This window comes from Myotis myotis, unplaced genomic scaffold (genome assembly GCF_014108235.1).
Source record: "Myotis myotis isolate mMyoMyo1 unplaced genomic scaffold, mMyoMyo1.p scaffold_m19_p_10, whole genome shotgun sequence".
Lineage (NCBI taxonomy): Eukaryota > Metazoa > Chordata > Mammalia > Chiroptera > Vespertilionidae > Myotis > Myotis myotis.
In genome coordinates this window covers 73418671-73436966 of record NW_023416314.1, presented here as the reverse complement: position 1 = coordinate 73436966, position 18296 = coordinate 73418671, and the positions used below count along the sequence as shown (strand labels likewise).

General features: G+C 51.4%; 1 protein-coding gene across 6 annotated transcripts in view; it reads left to right on the top strand.

Annotated features, from left to right (window-relative positions):
* Positions 1-18296, top strand: part of PRR5L (proline rich 5 like) — a 79068-nt gene that overhangs the window by 25714 nt on the left and 35058 nt on the right. For all 6 annotated transcript variants that reach the window (XM_036326163.1, XM_036326165.1, XM_036326162.1 and 3 more), the window contains 2 exons: positions 6503-6791; positions 8237-8317. In XM_036326163.1, the coding sequence (XP_036182056.1) occupies positions 6628-6791; positions 8237-8317 (245 nt within the window). In that variant the 5' untranslated portion in view covers positions 6503-6627. The remainder of the gene's footprint in view (positions 1-6502; positions 6792-8236; positions 8318-18296) is intronic.

Genomic DNA, 18296 nt, shown 5'->3' with positions numbered 1-18296 from the left:
ATTAAAAAGTAAATTAAAATTTAGTCCCTCAACCATGAAACAATATTTCAAGGGCTCAGTAGCCACATATGGCTCATGGCTATCAGATTAGACACACAGACGGAGAACATTTCTGTCGTCTCAGGAAGTTCTGGCCAGAGCTTCCTACGTTATTACGTGGCCAGAGGGAGGCCTTTCATTCTGTATGTGGTAGCCTTCTGTGAATGTTTACATTTTTTATAACAAATCAGCAGGTTTGCCATTATCAGAAAAATAGAAGCACATTCTATTTCTAAGAAAACATTCTATTTCTTTTTTTTTTTTTTAATATATTTTATTGATTTTTTACAGAGAGGAAGGGAGAGAGATAGAGAGTTAGAAACATCGATGAGAGAGAAACATCGATCAGCTGCCTCCTGCACATCTCCTACTGGGGATGTGCCCGCAACCCAGGTACATGCCCTTGACCGGAATCGAACCCGGGACCTTTCAGTCCGCAGGCCGACGCTCTATCCACTGAGCCAAACCGGTTTCGGCAACATTCTATTTCTTAACTTGGCGGTAGTTTATTACCATTATTGGAGGTGTATGTGCTGGTGGGTGTATAGCCTCCTTTTAAAGTATGTGTCATGAAAATATTTAAACATATATGGGGGGGAGGGAAAGGAGACTTGCCTGGTGGGGCACAGGTGGCAGGCCAGGCCTGAGGCTGGAGGACTTGCAGCCGAGTCTGGTTCCTGAACCCAGGGCTTCCCAGCTTGGTCACATCACTCAGCTGGTTTGAGCCTCAGTTTCCTAATTTGACAGAATTCTGCTCGACCTGCTTTATAGGGTTAGAGTAAATCTTAGAAGTGTGATGACCTGTGGAAAACTCCGAAACTGCCTGGCCTGCGTGGCTCAGTGGTTGAGCATCTACCTAGGAACCAGGAGGTCACGGTTCGATTCCTGGTCAGGGCACGTGCCCGGGTTGCAGGTTTGCAGGTTGATCCCCAGGAGGAGGCGTGAGGGAGGCAGCCAATCAGTGATTCTCTCTCATCCTTGATGTTTGTATTTCTCTCCCTTCCTCTCCCTCCCGCTCTGAAATCAATAAAAATATATTTAAAAAAAAAAAACCACACGAAAAGAAAAACTCTGAAACTGAGGAACATGCTACAGAGACTGGAGGAAGGGTCAGTAAACAACACATGGGTTACCAAAGGCCTGGGGAGGTGAGGTCCCAGTACAGCCCTGTGACCACCACTGGGACCAGCGACCTTGTCTGCTCCCGGATATTTTCTAGGTCTCGCTGAGGTCGCCATGAGCAGGAGGAAGTGTTGCCACAGTCCCACTAATGACCTCGCTTGGAGATTTAGAAACAACCGTTTATTTTATTTATTGGACAAGCAGTGATGTGGCGTTTGCTGTTTGCCATGCACAGTTCTAGGTGCTTTACAAACACGTACTCATTTTATCTGAATGCAACCCTGAGGTAGCCACTGTGAGCATGCTCATTTCATGCAGGAGGAAACAGAGGCTCAGAGAGGTCAAGTCACTTGCCCGAAGCCACACAGCTAGGGAGGGGTGGGTGTCCAACTTAGGCCATCTCTGCTTTCTCCTTTCACCCTGCTCCTCTTGCCCCCATCAACTGTGGTCAGAGAGTCCCTTGTGCCAGTTTCTCTATCTCAGGGGCATGAGGTTCAAATTTTGATATGAAATCTCGTGACTGAGTGTTCCTGACTAACCTGTTAGGCGCGATTCCGATGTTCTGGCTGAGCTTGGTAGCATGACTAGGTGGGAGTGGGCTGTAGCATTAGGCCAGTCTGGGCGCCGGTCCTTGATTTGCCACTCATTCGCTGTGTGACTTCTGGCAAGTTGCTTAACGTCTGTGATCTTCCAGGGGGTTTTGTGAAGGTGACGTTTACCGACTGTGACAGTGCTCATCGTCCTGTCGGGCAGGCGGTCGAGGCCTCCCTAGTCGCTCTCCTTTCCTTCCTCCTTACCTGCAGCCGCAGTGTGCTTCAGAGATGAGGTCCCCATGCCTGTCTTCCAGGAGTCCACAGAAGGCCCAGGTGGGGGCTGGGGAACCTTCGAGATCAGGAGTCAGGGGACTTGCGCTGGTGCCATTGGAGAGGTTTCTCTGATTACCTGTAAGTGGGCGCCTGGGTGGGCAGCTTTCTGATTTGTCACGTTTAGGCCAGGACAGGCCTGTGCCGGCGGGGCCAGCGCCGCGGCGGGTGGGCATGGGGCGCGTCACCTTTTCCCTTCAGGCCACTCTTGTCACCGCTGTGCAGCTTCCTCCCCACAGAGCTCTGCAGAGCCTGCTGGCTCTGTCCAGAGTCGGAGTGGTGGGAACACAGGCAGCTTCGGGTGCCCTCCGCCCGCCAGGACCTGGGGGCGGCAGGTTCTGCAGGTGCAGCATGAGTCAGACGCAGCTCCTCGTGGGTTCCTCTGCAGTGAGGTCGGGGGGGGGGGGGGAGGCTGTGGGAGCCGCAGGCATCGCCCCTTTGGGCTGAAAATTATGGAAAAGGGTCATCTGTGTGTATGGGGCTGCCCATGGGTCTTGTTGGATATGCCCGTGGCTTGGCGTGGGAGGCCTGGGGGACACCAGGTGGGAAGTGGAGGGGGACTCCTGGTGTCACGCAGCCTCCTGGAGAAGTGGCTGTCTTGGCAGGCAGCCGGAAGGCGAACACGTGGAGGAATCCGTCCAGCTCACTTTTCTACTTCCCCGTACAGCTGCCACTGAAGGGGAGGTGGTTCCATCACCCCAAGTTTAAGATTCTCGTAAAGGGTGTTAATATCCTGTGATGACACAGAGGAATTGCACTTAGCAGGCCCATTTAAAGAGGGGCTGGGAAATGGACCCTCTTTTAATAGTGTGGCCTTTACTGGGCAAGTTAACTCCTTAAGCCAGCCAGTGTCAGGATCCGAGGGGGTGTCTGTGGTTTTAGGGCTTCTTTGCCTCATTCATTGATTTGTATAGATCTTTCCAAATTCCGGTGGCACCTGTGGGGTTATGGAGAGCCTCTGAAATGTGAGCATGCGTATGATGACTCCCCCAGCATTCATTGATAAATCTTGGTCACTATTGACTCATTCTGAGAATGGGGTGGAGGGGCAGGAGACTGGAAAAGAAAATGGGGCATGACTCTGCTTTCCTCTAAATTTCACAGGTGGAGGACAAGCCATTCCCTCTTTGGCTCTTGGTCTCACAAGTTCATTGTCACTGGGCCCATTGCCTATGGACAGCTGCAAGCCCCTCCTATGCTCTCTGGATGGCTGGCCTCAGTGTCTGTCTGACAGCCTCGTTCCTCTTCTGACCAGAGCAGCATTGAATTGGGAGGTGACACCTCCGTGTCTCTTTCTTCAAATGCAAAACCCTCTCCCCCTCTCAACCCAAGGATGGACATTTATGGCCAAAATGTCTCCTTTTCTTTCAGCGTTGGTTTTTGGGTCATAGCAGAGTTAGCTGGTGAGAAAGGTGGCCGTGGGAATACTTCTGGGCTAACCTGTAAACCCTGGAGAAAAAAATTGACCATAACCCTGGTGATGTTTCCTTTTGTTCTTCACTCTGATGGGATCCAAAACTCACTCTAAGCCACTGATTGAGACTTGAGGTTCACTAAAGAATAAGAGACTGACAGGACAGGTGTAGAGGTGCCAAGAAAGAATGGTCTGACAAATTGGCAATTACAAAGTAGTCATGGGACGTAAAGTGCAGCATCGGGAATACAGTCAATAACATTGTAATAGCTGTGTAAGTGCCGGTGAGTACTGGAAATATCGAGGGGAACACTAGGTAGAGTATATGATTGTCTAACCACTAAGCTGTACACCTAAAACCCAGCTATATATATAAAAGCCTAAGCAACCATCTGATCATTTGACCATCCGGCCCATAGCTATGATGTGCAATGGCCACCAAGGGGGCAGATGCTCATCACAGGAGCTGCTGAGCTGCAGTGACTTGGCAGCTGGTGTTCTCGGGTGACACATCCAGAACCAGAGAGGAGGGAGCCCAGTTCTGGTGTGCATCACCTGAGAACTGCCCTCTTGTAATCCAGGACCCCTCGGGGGATGTTGGAGAGCTGGTTTCGGCCCGATCCCGGCAGGCCAGGCCGAGGGACCCCACCAGTGCACAAATCTGTGCACCAGGCCTCTAGTACCAAATAAAATTGAAAGGTAAAAAGGAAAGGAAAGCTATCGGTCTGAATGGAAATAGACAATTCCTGTGGGTGTTGGGTCTGATGTCTGCTGGGTATGTCATTTCACATCTTGTCAGCCCTGTGATGTTGGCGGCTGACAGCTAAGGACTCTTAGACTCCGTGTACTCACAGTCTCACCACTTGGGAGTGGCCTCATTAAGACTCGAACCAAGGTTCACTCCAAAGCCATTGCCATTAACCAGGAAGCCATAAAGTCTCCCAGGAACTGCTCAGGGGACAGTATCCATGAACTCAGCCTGCAGGGTGAGTTAGATTTAGATACGCAGAGAGGAAAAGGAAGAGAGTTCTGGGCAAGAGGAGCAGTCAATACAATCAGAAAGCCTGAGAAAGGGAATAGAATGAGGACATGGAACAGTGCCTGCTGGTTGTAAGCTACAGAGGGCAGAGGTCGTTCTCCAGGGTCACCGTGGTCTCCCCAATGCCTGAGTGAGGGCCTGCTGCCTAGCAGGTGCTCAACAGATCTTTATTGCATGAATGAATACACTGACAGTTATCTTCTCCACAGACCAGGAGCCTCTTGAGGGCAGGGACCAGGCCTTGGAAATCTTTGGATGCCCTACAGCTCCTGGTGGTGGTAAACACGTAATAAATCTGTTCTGATGGGATGAATGAATGAACGGCAGGTCAGGGATGGTGGGAGATGTGCCCGAGTGAAGAGACACTGAGCAATACTTTACGAAATCCTGAGCACTGCACATGGGCTGGCACGGTGAGGGCATCCCTAGAAGGCTTTCAGTGCCAGGACAAGGAGCTGTTGTGTTCTCCTCAAGGCATTTTTTTAAGCTATCTTTTAATGCACCCTCTGGGGGCTCTGCAGAAACCCAGCCAGTGCCTAAACTTTGATGGCATTGCAAGGGAACTACAGTCAAGCACAGCTTAGGAATCACGTTTCTTTTTTCGCTTTCTTTCTTTAATATATTTTTACTAGTGACCCGGTGCACTGCTTCGTGCACATCGAAAGGAAATTAATTAAAATTCCTGGGGCAACATTGTGGCTCAAAGGGAGTGTTTGGAGTGAGGGGTGGGGGAGGAGAAAAAGAAAGAAAACTCATGCTCGGGTCTTCCGGCTCGCAGCACTGGCTCCGGTGTAGGGACTAATGCAGGTGGTCCAGGGTGGCGGCCAGCGGGATGGGACTAGGCAAGATGGACAGGACACGCCCTGGAGCCAACCTCCCGCGGTCCCTCCCCAGCTGGCTGCACCTGGGGTGGCACCACAGCTCAAGGGCATCTGTGGAGTGTGCGGGCTCCCTTTGGCAGATGGGGTCCCTTGGCCTGGCCTGCAGGGGTCAGGCCGAAACCAGCTCTCCGACATCCCCCGAGGGGTCCCGGAGTGCGAGAGGGCACTCTGCAAAGTTGCTGTCGCACAGGGTGTGGAATGCAAACACAAGTGTGCAGTAAACCAGATTCGGCTGACAGTGCCCTAGCAACAACATAACCCATGGCCGAAGGTGGAATTGCATGGCTCTGCAAGGAATTGGGCTCTCTCCTCTCTGGTGTCGGGGTGCATCACCTGAGAACCACCACTGCCAAGTCACTGCAGCTGGGCAGCTCCTGCGTTGAGCATCTGCCCCCGGTGGTCAGTGCACGTCATAGGTGCCAGACGGTCGGACGGTCACTTGGCCATATATATGTATGTATAGATTTCAGACAGAGGAAGGGAGAGGGAGAGAGAGATAGAGACATCAATGATGAGAAAGAATCATTGATTGGCTGCCTCCTGCACATCCCCCACTGGGGATCGAGCCTGCAACCCTGGCATGTGCCCTGACCAAGAATGGAACCATGACCTCCTGGTTCATAGGTTGATGCTCAACCACTGAGCCACACAAGCTGAACTAGAAATCACTTTTCTGTCTGGATGGTCGCAAACTGATCCCCTTCACTCCCTACTGTGGGGTGACCACACTGTTTAAACCAGTGGTTCTCAACCTTCTGGCCCTTTAAATACAGTTCCTCATGTTATGACCCAACCATAAAATTATTTCTGTTGCTGCTTCATAACTTTAATGTTGCTACTGTTATGAGTCATAATGTAAATATCTGATATGCAGGATGGTCTTAGGCGACCCCTGTGAAAGGGTCGTTCAACTGCCAAAGGGGTCGTGACCCACAGGTTGAGAACCGCTGGTTTAAACCAAAACAGACCTGTTAAAAGTTCTGGATGGGACCCCGTAGGGTAGAGGTGCCTTGGGGGGGTGGGGAGGGGGAGGGGTCTTGGAGTTGTTTTTAGGATCGTTTGGCTCAAAAGTCCCAGCTGACATCCTCCAAAACGTGGTCTCTCAGTCCAGGATTTCTCAATAAACGCCGCCCTCTCTTTCCAGGTGTTGGCTAAATTTGTGGTTTTAAGAAAACCCGAGCCTGCAGGCAGCCGCCCTGGGAGAAGCCCTTTCCGTGGGCAGTCGGAACCTTCTGGACCAGAGGAGAAGCCGTCCCCTCACCTGGACTTATGACCCGCGGCTTCGCCCCCAGCCTGCCCGCCGAGGTCCACAAGATGGGCTCCTTCCGCAGGCCCCGGCCGCGCTTCATGAGCTCCCCGGTGCTCAGCGACCTGCCCCGATTCCAAGCCACCCGCCAGGCCCTGCAGCTGAGCTCCAACTCGGCCTGGAACAGGTAGAGGAGGCGGCCACGGGTGGGGTGGGGGCTGCCCGGGCCAGAGCAGGGCCGGGGCCGGGCTTGGCGTCTGCTGCTTCCGAGGCCTCTGTGTCAGAAGGTCATGGTTACAGGGACAATTGACGAAGAGAGGATGCTTTTCTCCAGGGACTGTATCCGAGCTGTCCTGGTTTTAGCAGGGGCAGAGTGGACCCCTGGGGGCCTCCAGGCCAGCAGAGCCAGTTACCTAGCCCTGGACAGTGGGGTGGGAACTGACAGGACTTTTGATGCTCATTTGTCACATCCCTACTCAGAGGACCCACGGGTGGGACCATCTAAGTAAACTCAAGTCACCTTCTACCTATGTGGGAAGGTAAGACGCGTATCTGTGAACTATGTGGGAAGGTAAGACGCGTATCTGTGAAAAGCTAAGAGACCATCACGTGACGTGAGCCGCAGTCGGCTGGGAGAGGAGACACTGGGCTTTTTAATTTTGTTTATTTTATTACTATGTCTGCTCCTCCATCTAGAGTAGCAAGTCTAAACTCTAGAAAGAGAAAGTCCTTTGTGCTGTTAACATTTCCAAGTTGGGTGATAAATAATTGCTACCCATTTGCTGAGGTGGTTCGAGACACTGGGCTTCTTTGTAAGGTGTCTCGCCGACCTTTTGCACACCAAGCAGAGTAGAGCATCAATACTCTGTCTTGCACTCCTGTGGCCACTATTTTTCAAATCTCTGCACTTACTCTCCGGATAAATTAAAGGCAGCATTCTCTGGAAGCATCACTGACTGCTTTGGGGTCAGAAGTTGAGGATTTTCTCAGTGAACGTGGCTCTTATGATGGGGAAAGAGCGGAGGCTCTGAAATGTTTTGATGTTCACTGGATCCTTGTTCTTTAAAAAAGGCCTTGGAATCAGCTCCTTGTGGAACTATTGGGGTCCCAGAGAAGGTGGAGTGGAGACTTGACTGTGGCCCTTTAAGAGATTAACTTGGATGGGAGTGGAAGGGGCAGTGAGGCTGGCCCCAGTGAGATTCTTCCAAGGAAAGTACTGTTAGAAAAAGTAAGACAAGGAATGGTCATTTCCCACGAGCCCCAGGCTGCCCTCTGAAGACAGGGCCTCCTGGGAGAAGGAACCCCAGGCCTAGGTCCCCGCTGCTTGCAGAAAGCACCATCAGGTTCCTCCAGGCTCAGCAGGGCTGCCAGTGAGGGAGGAGGAAGGCTGCCGGCCTGGAGAAAGCAGGGCGGGGAGGGGGCGGGGAGGGGGGGCTGCCTTGGGGTCCTCGTGACTTCAGTCTTCCTCTCCAAGGGCCCTGGTCAGAAAATGATGGGCTCCGGGGATGAAAATGTGGCCCTGTTTATGCCGCGTTTTTTTCCCTTCCAGCCCCCCTCATCCCTGAGCTGTTTGTTGACATGGCTGTGGGCAGATCCTCTAACCAGAACTTGCTTCTATTTATTTCCCTGCAGCGTGCAGACCGCCGTGATCAACGTTTTCAAAGGCGGAGGCTTGCAGGGCAATGAGCTCTATGCACTGAATGAAAACATCAGGTACGCACAGGCCCGGCCAGAGGGCAGAGGGCGATAGCCCACCCGGGGCCTTATCTTAAGTTTTGTTTTCTGCTTGATTCTTATTGCTGCTTCTGCTGGCTTTGTGCCTCTTATGGCTGTTCAGTTCTGAGACCCTGATTGGTCTAGGTCAGGGGTCCTCAAACTACGGCCCGCGGGCCACATGCAAACACAAATATTGTATTTGTTCCCGTTTTGTTTTTTTACTTCAAAATAAGATATGTACAGTGTGCATAGGAATTTGTTCATAGTTTATTTATTTATTTATTTATTTTAATATATTTTATTGATTTTTTACAGAGAGGAAGGGAGAGAGATAGAGAGTTAGAAACATCGATGAGAGAGGAACATCGATCAGCCGCCTCCTGCACATCTCCCACTGGGGATGTGCCCGCAACCCAGGCACATGCCCTTGACCGGAATCAAACCTGCGACCCTTCAGTCCGCAAGCCGACACTCCATCCACTGAGCCAAACCGGTTTCGGCCATAGTTTATTTTAAAACTATAGTCCGGCCCTCCAACGGTCTGAGGGACAGTGAACTGGCCCCCTGTTTAAAAAGTTTGAGGACCCCTGGTCTAGACTTTTACTCCAGAGGGGCCCATCCATTTGTTCATGGATGTACTGTGTGTGTGTGTGTGTGTGTGTGTGTGTGTGTGTGTGTGGCGGAGGGGTAGAGGGCTCATGGATGGTAGCTGTCTTCTGTTCTATAAACACTGACTGTGCTCTGCTTAACCTTCAGGCACCATGTTAGGCAAGATGCCACGCAGTTGTAATCACTCTGCTGGGGATTTTACTGCAGGTCTTTTTACTAAGTGAATGACGGACTTTTTTTTTGTGCCTCAGTTTCCTCTTATGCGAAACAGGGATAGAAAACATGTCTACATCCATAGGACTCATGTGTAGATTCGAGTGAGTTGTTACACAAATTATCCATTAGAACACGGTTGGAACACACTAAGTACTTGGTCCTTGTTGCTCTTTCTGTTGTTGTAGTTGAGGTGACATTTATTCTTTCTTGTTCTCCCCATGTGTGGACTCACTTCATAATTGTTACTATCAGAATACAGGCTGCTGTAAGGAGCAAAAATCTGACAAATGGGACTTCAGCAAGTAAGGGATTTTATTGTCTCACTGTCTAGGGAGGCCGGTCCAGGGCTTGAGTGGCAGCTACACTTGTCCTTCAGCTCTGCCATCAGAATCTTGGGGCCTTTGTGCCTTGGGCACCTGTGGGCATCGCTTCTTCATTCAAAAAGAAATTAAAGGCCAAAATGCCATGCAAGTCCAGTTTTCCCAGAGCTCTTCAGGCAGGACTGGGGCCCTTAATTGCAAGGGAGTCATTTTTACTGGGCATATTACCCTCAACAAAAGGAGCGGAATGAACACCTAAGCCATCTTCCTCCTGGGGGCTGATGCCACTGGCCTGTCACCACCTAAGTCTGGGGTGTGTGAGTCCTTGTAGTTCTTAACATCGTTATCAGTTACTGTCATTCCTGGTAGGTTTTGGGGATACAAACCTCAATAAGACATGGTCCTTGAGGAGTTCATTGTCTTCCAGAATCTTCCCAGTGGAGTAGTGTCAGCATTCATTCATTCATTCATTCATCTACTCATTCCTACATTCATCAAATACTTGAGTCCCAATAGGGTAGTGTCAACTTTCATTCATTCATCTACCCATTCATACATTCATCAAATACTTGAGTGCCTCCCTACTGGCCAGGGACTAGAGAGACATCAATGAACAAAGACAGACATGGACCTTGCTCTCCTGGAATTTATAGTCTGTCAGGGAGATAATCATTAGTCAGTCAGTCACGCTTGTAAAATGTAGAAGTGCAGCTGTGACAGCTGCTACCACACAGCTGAGTGAGGAAAGCATATGTCCCCATAACCCGACCCTGCCCAGGAGGCCAGGAATGGTGCTGGGATGCTTGTGCTGTGAGTTGAGGTATCAGTGGGAATTAACTAGGCGAAGAGGGCTCCAGGCGGTGGGAACTGCAGGTGAGAGGTCCCGTGGTGGCAGTGAGCAAGGAACTGGGTAAAGACCCATGTGCATGGAGCACCAGAGGTCTGGTGGTGGTGGGAAGTGAGGGCATTGAGGCGGGCAGGGCCCTGAGCCCCAGGGCCTCCTGGGGGCAGGAGGTTAAAGATCAGATCTTTTCATGCCCTGGCGTTCATTCCACTCTGCTGTGTTAAGTACAGACATGAAGGCAGAAGATCCCACCCTGGAGTGGGCAGAACAATAAACAAGGCCATTATTCAGGTCCTGTTTACATTTAGTCAAGGTCTGTGTTAAGGGTCAACGAGGTGTTTGAAGAGCCCTGCTTTCCTGAAAACCTTTCCAGCTCAGAAGTAAACAGGGTTGTGTTACATTTCTACCCAGGTGCTTGAATTTCACATCATAATTACACAAATATGGGAAGAGTCCATAGATAGCATCTAGCGCAAGGCCTCCTCAAGGCCTCCTCCCGCAGAGGAGGAAGCCCAGGCCCCAAGACAGAGGCAAAGCTGGGTCAGCCAAGCCCAAGGTATGGGAGCTCAGTTTTCCTCTCAGAACTCAGGCCCTGGCCTCTCCTGGGGGTTCCTCAGCTCACAATCAAAGCATAAATAACAACAGTGACTCAGGAATGTGCTAATTGTTCCTCACCTCGGGAGACCTATCCTGAAATTGTATTTAAAACCTTTGTTGGTGGGCAGCCAGGAAAAGTGGAGGCCTGGCCAGATTTTACCAGCTCAGGGATGCTAACTCGGAAGCCTCCGGGTGCCAAGCAGGTCTTCCACGTGGGTGAGGCCCACCTGGTGCAGGGAGGCGAGAGCTCACCCCCTGCAAAGGGGATTACCCCGGCAGAACACAGGTCCAGCGACTTGTCATCTTATTTCTCAAGAAGAACAGGAAATTGGGATTTTTATGTGAAATTTCCTGGCTTTTAAATGTTGATAACGAATCCACATTTCCTCAAACATTGGCGCAGGCCAAACAAAACACATCTGTGGGCTGAATTTGACCAACAGGCTACCTGTCTATTAGGTCAGCTGTGGCCTGCATAGGACAGGCATTGCTGACGGGGTTGGGGGGGGGGGGCGTGGGGGGGTGTCACATCCCAGAGTCTAGTCCAGGGGTGGGCAAACTTTTTGACTCGAGGGCCACAATGGGTTCTTAAACTGGACCGGAGGGCTGGAACAAAAGCATGGATGGAGTGTTTGTGTGAACTAATATAAATTCAAAGTAAACATCATTATATAAAAGGATACGATCTTTTTTTTTTTTAGTTTTATTCATTTCAAATGGGCTGGATCCGGCCCACGGGCCATAGTTTGCCCACGGCTGGCTCTAGTCTCAAGGCCTCTCGAGGGGGAAGAAGGGAGCCTGGAAAAGCCAGGCACCTTTCACATCCATCAGTACATTTACCCTCCTCACTGCCCTGTGAGGCAACCACTGTCATCAGTAGCTTATCCACAAAATTGTGGATAAGTAAAACCAAATACCTTGTCCAAGGTCATGCAGCCAGAAGGGTAGAATCAGGATTCGAACTCCTGTCTGACTTAGATGCCTGTATTAGTTTGTTCAGGCTGCTATAACAAATGCCATGGACTGGGTGGCTTAAACAATAGATATTTCTCACTCTTTTAGAAGTGGGAAGTATGAGATCAAGATGCTGGCAGATTTGGTTCCCGGTGAGAGCACTCTTTCTGGCCAACATCTTGCTGTGTCCACATGGCTTCTTTCTTATGTACACCAGCGGGGAGAGAGCACGCTCTCTGGTGTCCCTCCTTAAAAGGGCACTAATCCCACCATGGGGCCCCACCCTCATGGCCTCATCTAACCCCAGTTACCTCCCAAAGAGCCTATCTCCAAATACCATCATGTTGGTGGGGGTGGGTGGAGGGCTTCGATATATGAATTTTCCAGGGGAACACAGTTCAGTTCATAGCAACACCTGTGCTCTTTGCACTCTATTGTAGTGTCAGAGAGAGGGGTTTTAGGTTGGAAGAAGGTTAAGGCGATGGTCTTGAACTTCCTGCCATCGTCCCTTTCATGAGCCTGTGAGCCCATCCCTCATCATGTGCTGTGATTCTCAACACCCTCTGAGGAGCATCACACACACACACACACACACACACACACACACACACACACACCGCTGATGGGTTTTGGGGGCTGCTGAAGGTTCCCCTCTCTGTTTTGAGCGATTTTTCAGGTTGATGGGAAATACATATGGTTGGGGTTTGTTCCTATGTGAATTGAACCCAGAGTCAAAGCTGTTAAAAACCAGAGCTTCTGTTACCCATGTTCTGAACCGTCCATCTCCTGGCCCTTCTCTGGGAGGGTGGCTAGACTGGAGATGGGCTTTCACATCACGGGAACAACTCAGAGTCTAACTGAGAACGTGAAACACGCCCCAGGCCTCGATGTGACCTGGTCATCTAAGTTGAATGAAGCGGGCTGACCTGCACATGGCCCACATCCGTAAGTGCCTGCACAGAAATGAGATAATGCCCTTCTTTCAGCGATTAAAATGCCAAAAGAGACACGTTATTCTCTACTTAACGTTCACATCGAGAGTTGGGTTTTGCTTTTCCTTTTCTCTTCTTTTTCCTTTTGGAACACCTGTTGGCAGCCTACATCCAGAAACCCCACAGGTTGAGGCATGACTGGTGGTGGGGTGCATGCATGGGGGCGGTGGGGGGTGGGGGGGCACATAGGATGGTAGGAACACAGGGAAGAAGATGTGGATGGGCAGAATGTAAGTTATTCTCAAGCCACTTTTCAATCCATTGTGACAGTTCTCTGTGCAAGAAGACCCGTGCCAGGTTCAGCAGGATATTTTTTCACTTGTTAAAAGAGTAGCTTTTGGATTCAAAGAGACAGGGGATCCAGATTGAGACAGGGGATCCAGATTGGACTAGCTGGGCCTTGGCCAGTATGGCTCAGTTGGTTGGGCATCATCCTGTGCTCAGAAAGGTTGCCGGTTTCATTGCCCAGGTTTGGGGCTTGATCCCCAGTGAGGGCGTGCAGGAGTCAACAGATCGCTGTTTCTCTTTCACATTGATGTTCCTGTCCCTTTCTCTCCTCTTCCTGTCCCTCCCTTCCTCTCTCTCTATAAATCAATCAGATATCTTTTTTTTTTTTTTTTTTTTTTAAGATTAGACTAACTGTAGAACCTTGGGCTCAGCACGTCATATTTCTACGATTCTTTTTTTCTTTTACGTAATGGGGGCAATGATGACGTCAATCTCAGGGTGGTTGGGGAGTGAGATAATGCTCAACATGTCACTGGTACAGCGTCCAGTGCATAATAAGCCTCAGCCATTATTATCCTGTTACCATGGACACTTAGTCATACTAACGTGATAAATGATGGGCGCACCCCGCGTGGGAGCTCGGGGCAAGGCATTTACCCTCCTCACTGCCCTGTGAGGCAACCACTGTCATCAGTAGTTTATCCACAAAATTGTGGATAAGTAAAGCCAAATACCTTGTCCAAGGTCATGCAGCCATAAAGGTAGAATCAGGATTCGAGCACCTGTCTGACTGAGATGCCTGTATTAGTTTGCTCAGGCTGCTACAACAAATGCCAGGGGGCAAGGCGATGGGTTTCTCCAGCAGCTGGATGAGGGGAGCCACTTTGAGGAGAGAGACCCTGAGGGGCTCCTCCAAGGACGTCCGGGATTTGACATTTGGGTGAGGCTCGGTTCCTACGCGGAGAGCCAGCTGTGTCTCCTTTGCACAGAGGAAATGACCCTCTCAGTTCTCCATTCTACTTGGGCCAAACGGTGGTAAATCTTGTTGGATTGTACAAGCTCAAGGTCAAAGCCTCCATCCACCAGCTTCCCCGGGTCACCCCAGCTGGCCCGACCGTCTTTCTAACTGTGGAGTTTGCATACTCCCTGGAAAACCTGAGTTCCCTTAGATACAGGAACTCAGGTTTCCCAGGCAAAAGTAGGTTTGCAGTTGTTTGTGTGGCAAATAATACAACCATTAATACAGAATAACACGGGAATAGATTCTCTTTTGCGTATTCACAACTGTAAGCCTGCTTTTGCCCCACCCTGTATTAGCCAATGCGAAGTTTTATGTCATGGGGTCCTGAAGTGCAGTTGTTACAAACAGCTGGTCCTTTCTTTTAAGATATGTCATCAGAAATGAACCCCAGGGTACATTTTATCAGGTAGACTTTGGGCCAGCTATGAGGGAGAACTTGGGACCGAAGATGTCAAATTCTACAACATGTTGTCAGCTCAAGAGAAGGATGAGGAAACCCTATATAGTTTGAGGGGTCCTCCAACTACGGCCCGCGGGCCACATGCGGCCCCCCGAAAACATTTATCCGGCCCGCCGGGTGTTTTTGCTGCCGCTGTGTGCATAGGAATTTGCTCATAGTTTTTTTTTTTAAATTATAGTCCGGCCCTCCAACGGTCTGAGGGACAGTGAACTGGCCCCCTGTTTAAAAAGTTTGAGGCCCCCTGCCCTATAAGAACAAATTCATCGGGAATGGCCCCACTCAATAAAGTGGCAAATTTCTCCCAGATTAAAAGTCAGGGCACGTGCTCTGTTGGTGGGAAGAACATACTCTGAATGCTTTCTATTGAAACTGCCTTAGGAAGCAGGGTGCACTCATGTTATATCCCTCAAGGCAAGGAAAAAGTGACCTTTCAGAATAGATACAGTCGCCCTGGCTAGGTTGGCTCAGTGGATAGAGCTTCGGCCTGCGGACTGAGGGGTCCCAGGTTCGATTTTGGCACATTCCCGGGTTGTGGGCTTGATCCCTGATAGGGGGCATGCAGGAGGCAGCCAATCAATGATTCTTTCTCATCACTGATCTCTCCCCCCCCCCCCTTCTTCTCTGAAATAAACAAAAGTATATATTTTTTAAAAAAGAATATATACAGTCTAGTCATCATGACCTACCCTCTACCTGCTCTGAATTTCTGTCTGCCCTGGCTTGGGTGGGTCCTCTGTGACTTCTTGGCTTAAGTTCTCTGTGGGACATCAATGTGGTTTCTCCCGTCTCCGGCCAGCGGTGGCTGCGTTTTGGCCGTGGGGATGAGTCGGGTTAGAGCTGCGGGTTTCAGGAGCTCTTCCAGGAAGAAGCATGGCCGAGCTCTGCGCTACCGGAGCACGCTCTCCCAAAACAGTCTTTTCAGCCAACCATTCTACCGATTGTAGGTGACCACGCGGAACTGGAGACGTGTGAGCAAGCTGCGGGCTCTCTGTCTGGTTTCCTATAAGAATCTGTGCAAACAGGTTCTTCAAAGTGCTTTCCCTTTTGGACTGGCTGGAGCGGGTGTGTAGAGGGGGAGGGTAATCAATTCCCTGACTCATGGCTTCAGTGGCTATCTGTGGAGTGTCTGCCAGGTACGCGGCCAGGTTCTGGGGCAGCATGGAGGTGTGCGGTTCTTGTCCTTGGAGAGCCGACCGCAGAGTGAGAGGGGGACTGAGCAGGCTGTTATCATACGATGTTCTAGGTGGGGTGATGGCCGAATGCAGAGGGCTGTGGGAGTGCGGAGGACGGGCGCATAATTACATTTAGGAGAAAGTGATGCCCCAGTTGAAATCGGAAGGAGGAGCAGGTAGGAGTCCTGTGGAGAATGTCTTGCCGCCCTTCTCTCCCTGCCCTCCCCTCCCTTCCTTCCCTCTCGCGGGATATTGTTTCTCTGCAGAAATAAAAACGCTCAGAGGTGAGGTTCCCGGAAACCAGAGATGAGTTATCTGCAGCTGGCCTGAGGCAGGAAACTAACATTTCCCTCCTCTCTCCAACCACCCTGCTTCTGTCCGTGCGGGGAGGGGGTGTCAGGAAGGAAACCCCGGAGCTTTTCAAGGAAAGAGGAGGTTCCAGGAACTGTGCTTGATAGTCACCAGGTCGGAGTTGAAACGTCCTCCTTCAGCTCAGTTGGCTGCTGAGCCCCCGAAGGGACATCCACCTCCGATTTTTCCGTCCCCCCTGAGGGAGCCTCTGGGACCCACAGCTGGGGAAGGGCTGGGAGGAGATGGGAAGGCGGAGAGCCCGGGAGAGTAGACAGCGAGCTGGTGTTCCGTGAGGGGATGGTAATTGCAGACATTTGTGTAGCGTTTGGTAGGAGCCGTGCTTTAGATATAGCCACTCTTTTAAAACTCACCATATCCATTTGGGACGGGTCCTATATCCTTTGCCTTATAGATGGGGAAATCGAGGCACGGAGAGGTGGATTGACCTGCCCAGAGTTGCATAGCCAGTTAGTAGCGGAGCTGGGATTTGAACCTGAGCCTCCTGCATTCTTAAAAACACAGGAAGTAGGCCGCAAGAAGTACACAGAGCTGGCATTGTCCAGGTTTTGGCCTGACGTACTGGGACATAGATGCGTTCATAGAGCAGAGTTGGGGAGGTCACCAGCCTGGACCCTAGTTTGGGAGGGGTAAGTAAGGTCTTCTCTCATTTGGGCCCAGGTGACTGCCTGTGTGTTGACACCTTTTGTCTGCTCTGGTTCAGAAACGCACTTGACTTTGGGGGTGGGATGAATAGTTAGAGGGAAGTGGTAAATCTGAAACCTCCAGGGCTGGCTTGGATGCTGTTTGGCCTGCACAGTGTTTAGAAAAAGACATCTCCCCTAAAAACCCAGGCCTCTCTGGGACGTTCATATAGGGCAATGCTGGACCCACAGTCCGGCCTGGTACCCGTCAGCGTGAGCCGGAGCCTGGCTGCTGGCTATAGAGGCGTTGGCTGCAGCCCCACTCTTTGTGCCGGGCACCTGCCCCTGTGGGCACGGGAGGTGCCACTGGCCGGCGTTCAGGCTGCCTCAGTGTGAGTTTGGATCTTCCCGTGTAGGAAGATCTGAGCATTGCTCCCCTCGCCTGCACAGCGAGGATGCATTCCTCCCGGAGAGGCTGTGGGAGAGCTCGGGATGCCGAGTGCCAGCATCTCCTAGCACCACAACCAGGAGCTCCGGAAATGCTCTTTGTTGGTTTTCTCCGCCTTTTCCACTGTCCCCACTGCCACCCACTGGGGTGCAGAAACAGGGGTGGGGGTACTAGCATTTCACCCAACTCCGATGGGCCCCACAGTGGACCGAGGAGGGAAGGGGTGTTTCCATGTGCTACGGCTCGAAACATTTCCTGCTGCAGAAGCGAGGTGGGTCATTTGAGGGGGGAGAGGGGATTAGCGACCAGGTTGGGTAGGTACTGACCTGCTACAGGCCAGGCCCAGGTTCCTGGGGCCCCTGCTGGTCCCTGAGGAGGCCGCGCAGGATCCCACCAAGGGGTCAGGGCGGAGGGTCTGGCCACTTGGGGGTGGCCCCTAATTGCCAAATGGCATGGAGATATTGAGCAACTGATAGGTGTCCTGACTCATGCTGACTGACCTGCCTCTGAGCTGCCTCATCCTCCTTTGGGGTGTCGCTGCCTTGGGTCTTTCTGGGTGCACACGGGAGATGGTGGCTTGCATCAGAGGGATTTCTTTACCTCGTTTCTGCTGCTCCCCACTCTCCTGCCATCCTGCCACCCCTGTTCCTCTCAACCAGCCGGACCCCAGCTCCGGTCACACCTCCCTTACCTTCAAGCCCCAGAAGTGGGAAGCTGAGTTGACAAGGGCATGAGGGGCAGGACGGCGGGTCGTGTAACAACAGGAAACCCTGTCCTCCGCGGCGGTGTCTCACTGGGTCAGCCTGGGAGGGACCGGGGATGAGATAATGCAGACAGTGAGGGGTTCCCCATTTTTCGTTTGTTTGTTGTGGTCCTGTTGGTTTCTGCCTGAACTTCATGCCCCACTTCCCTTTGGGGCTGGGTCCCACAGAAGCGTTCCCTTCCCACCGTCTCACGCCCCCACTTCCCTCTCCTTGCGGCTGGTGGGTGGCAGCAGGATCCTGTTTTCAAACGCAACCTGGACGTCCAATGTGTGAAAGAGATGAATGGGAGCTGCGCAAGCTGGGATGTTGCTTCCACCACAGTCTTCCCCCGAGCTTTGCCCCCATCGACTTCATTCCAC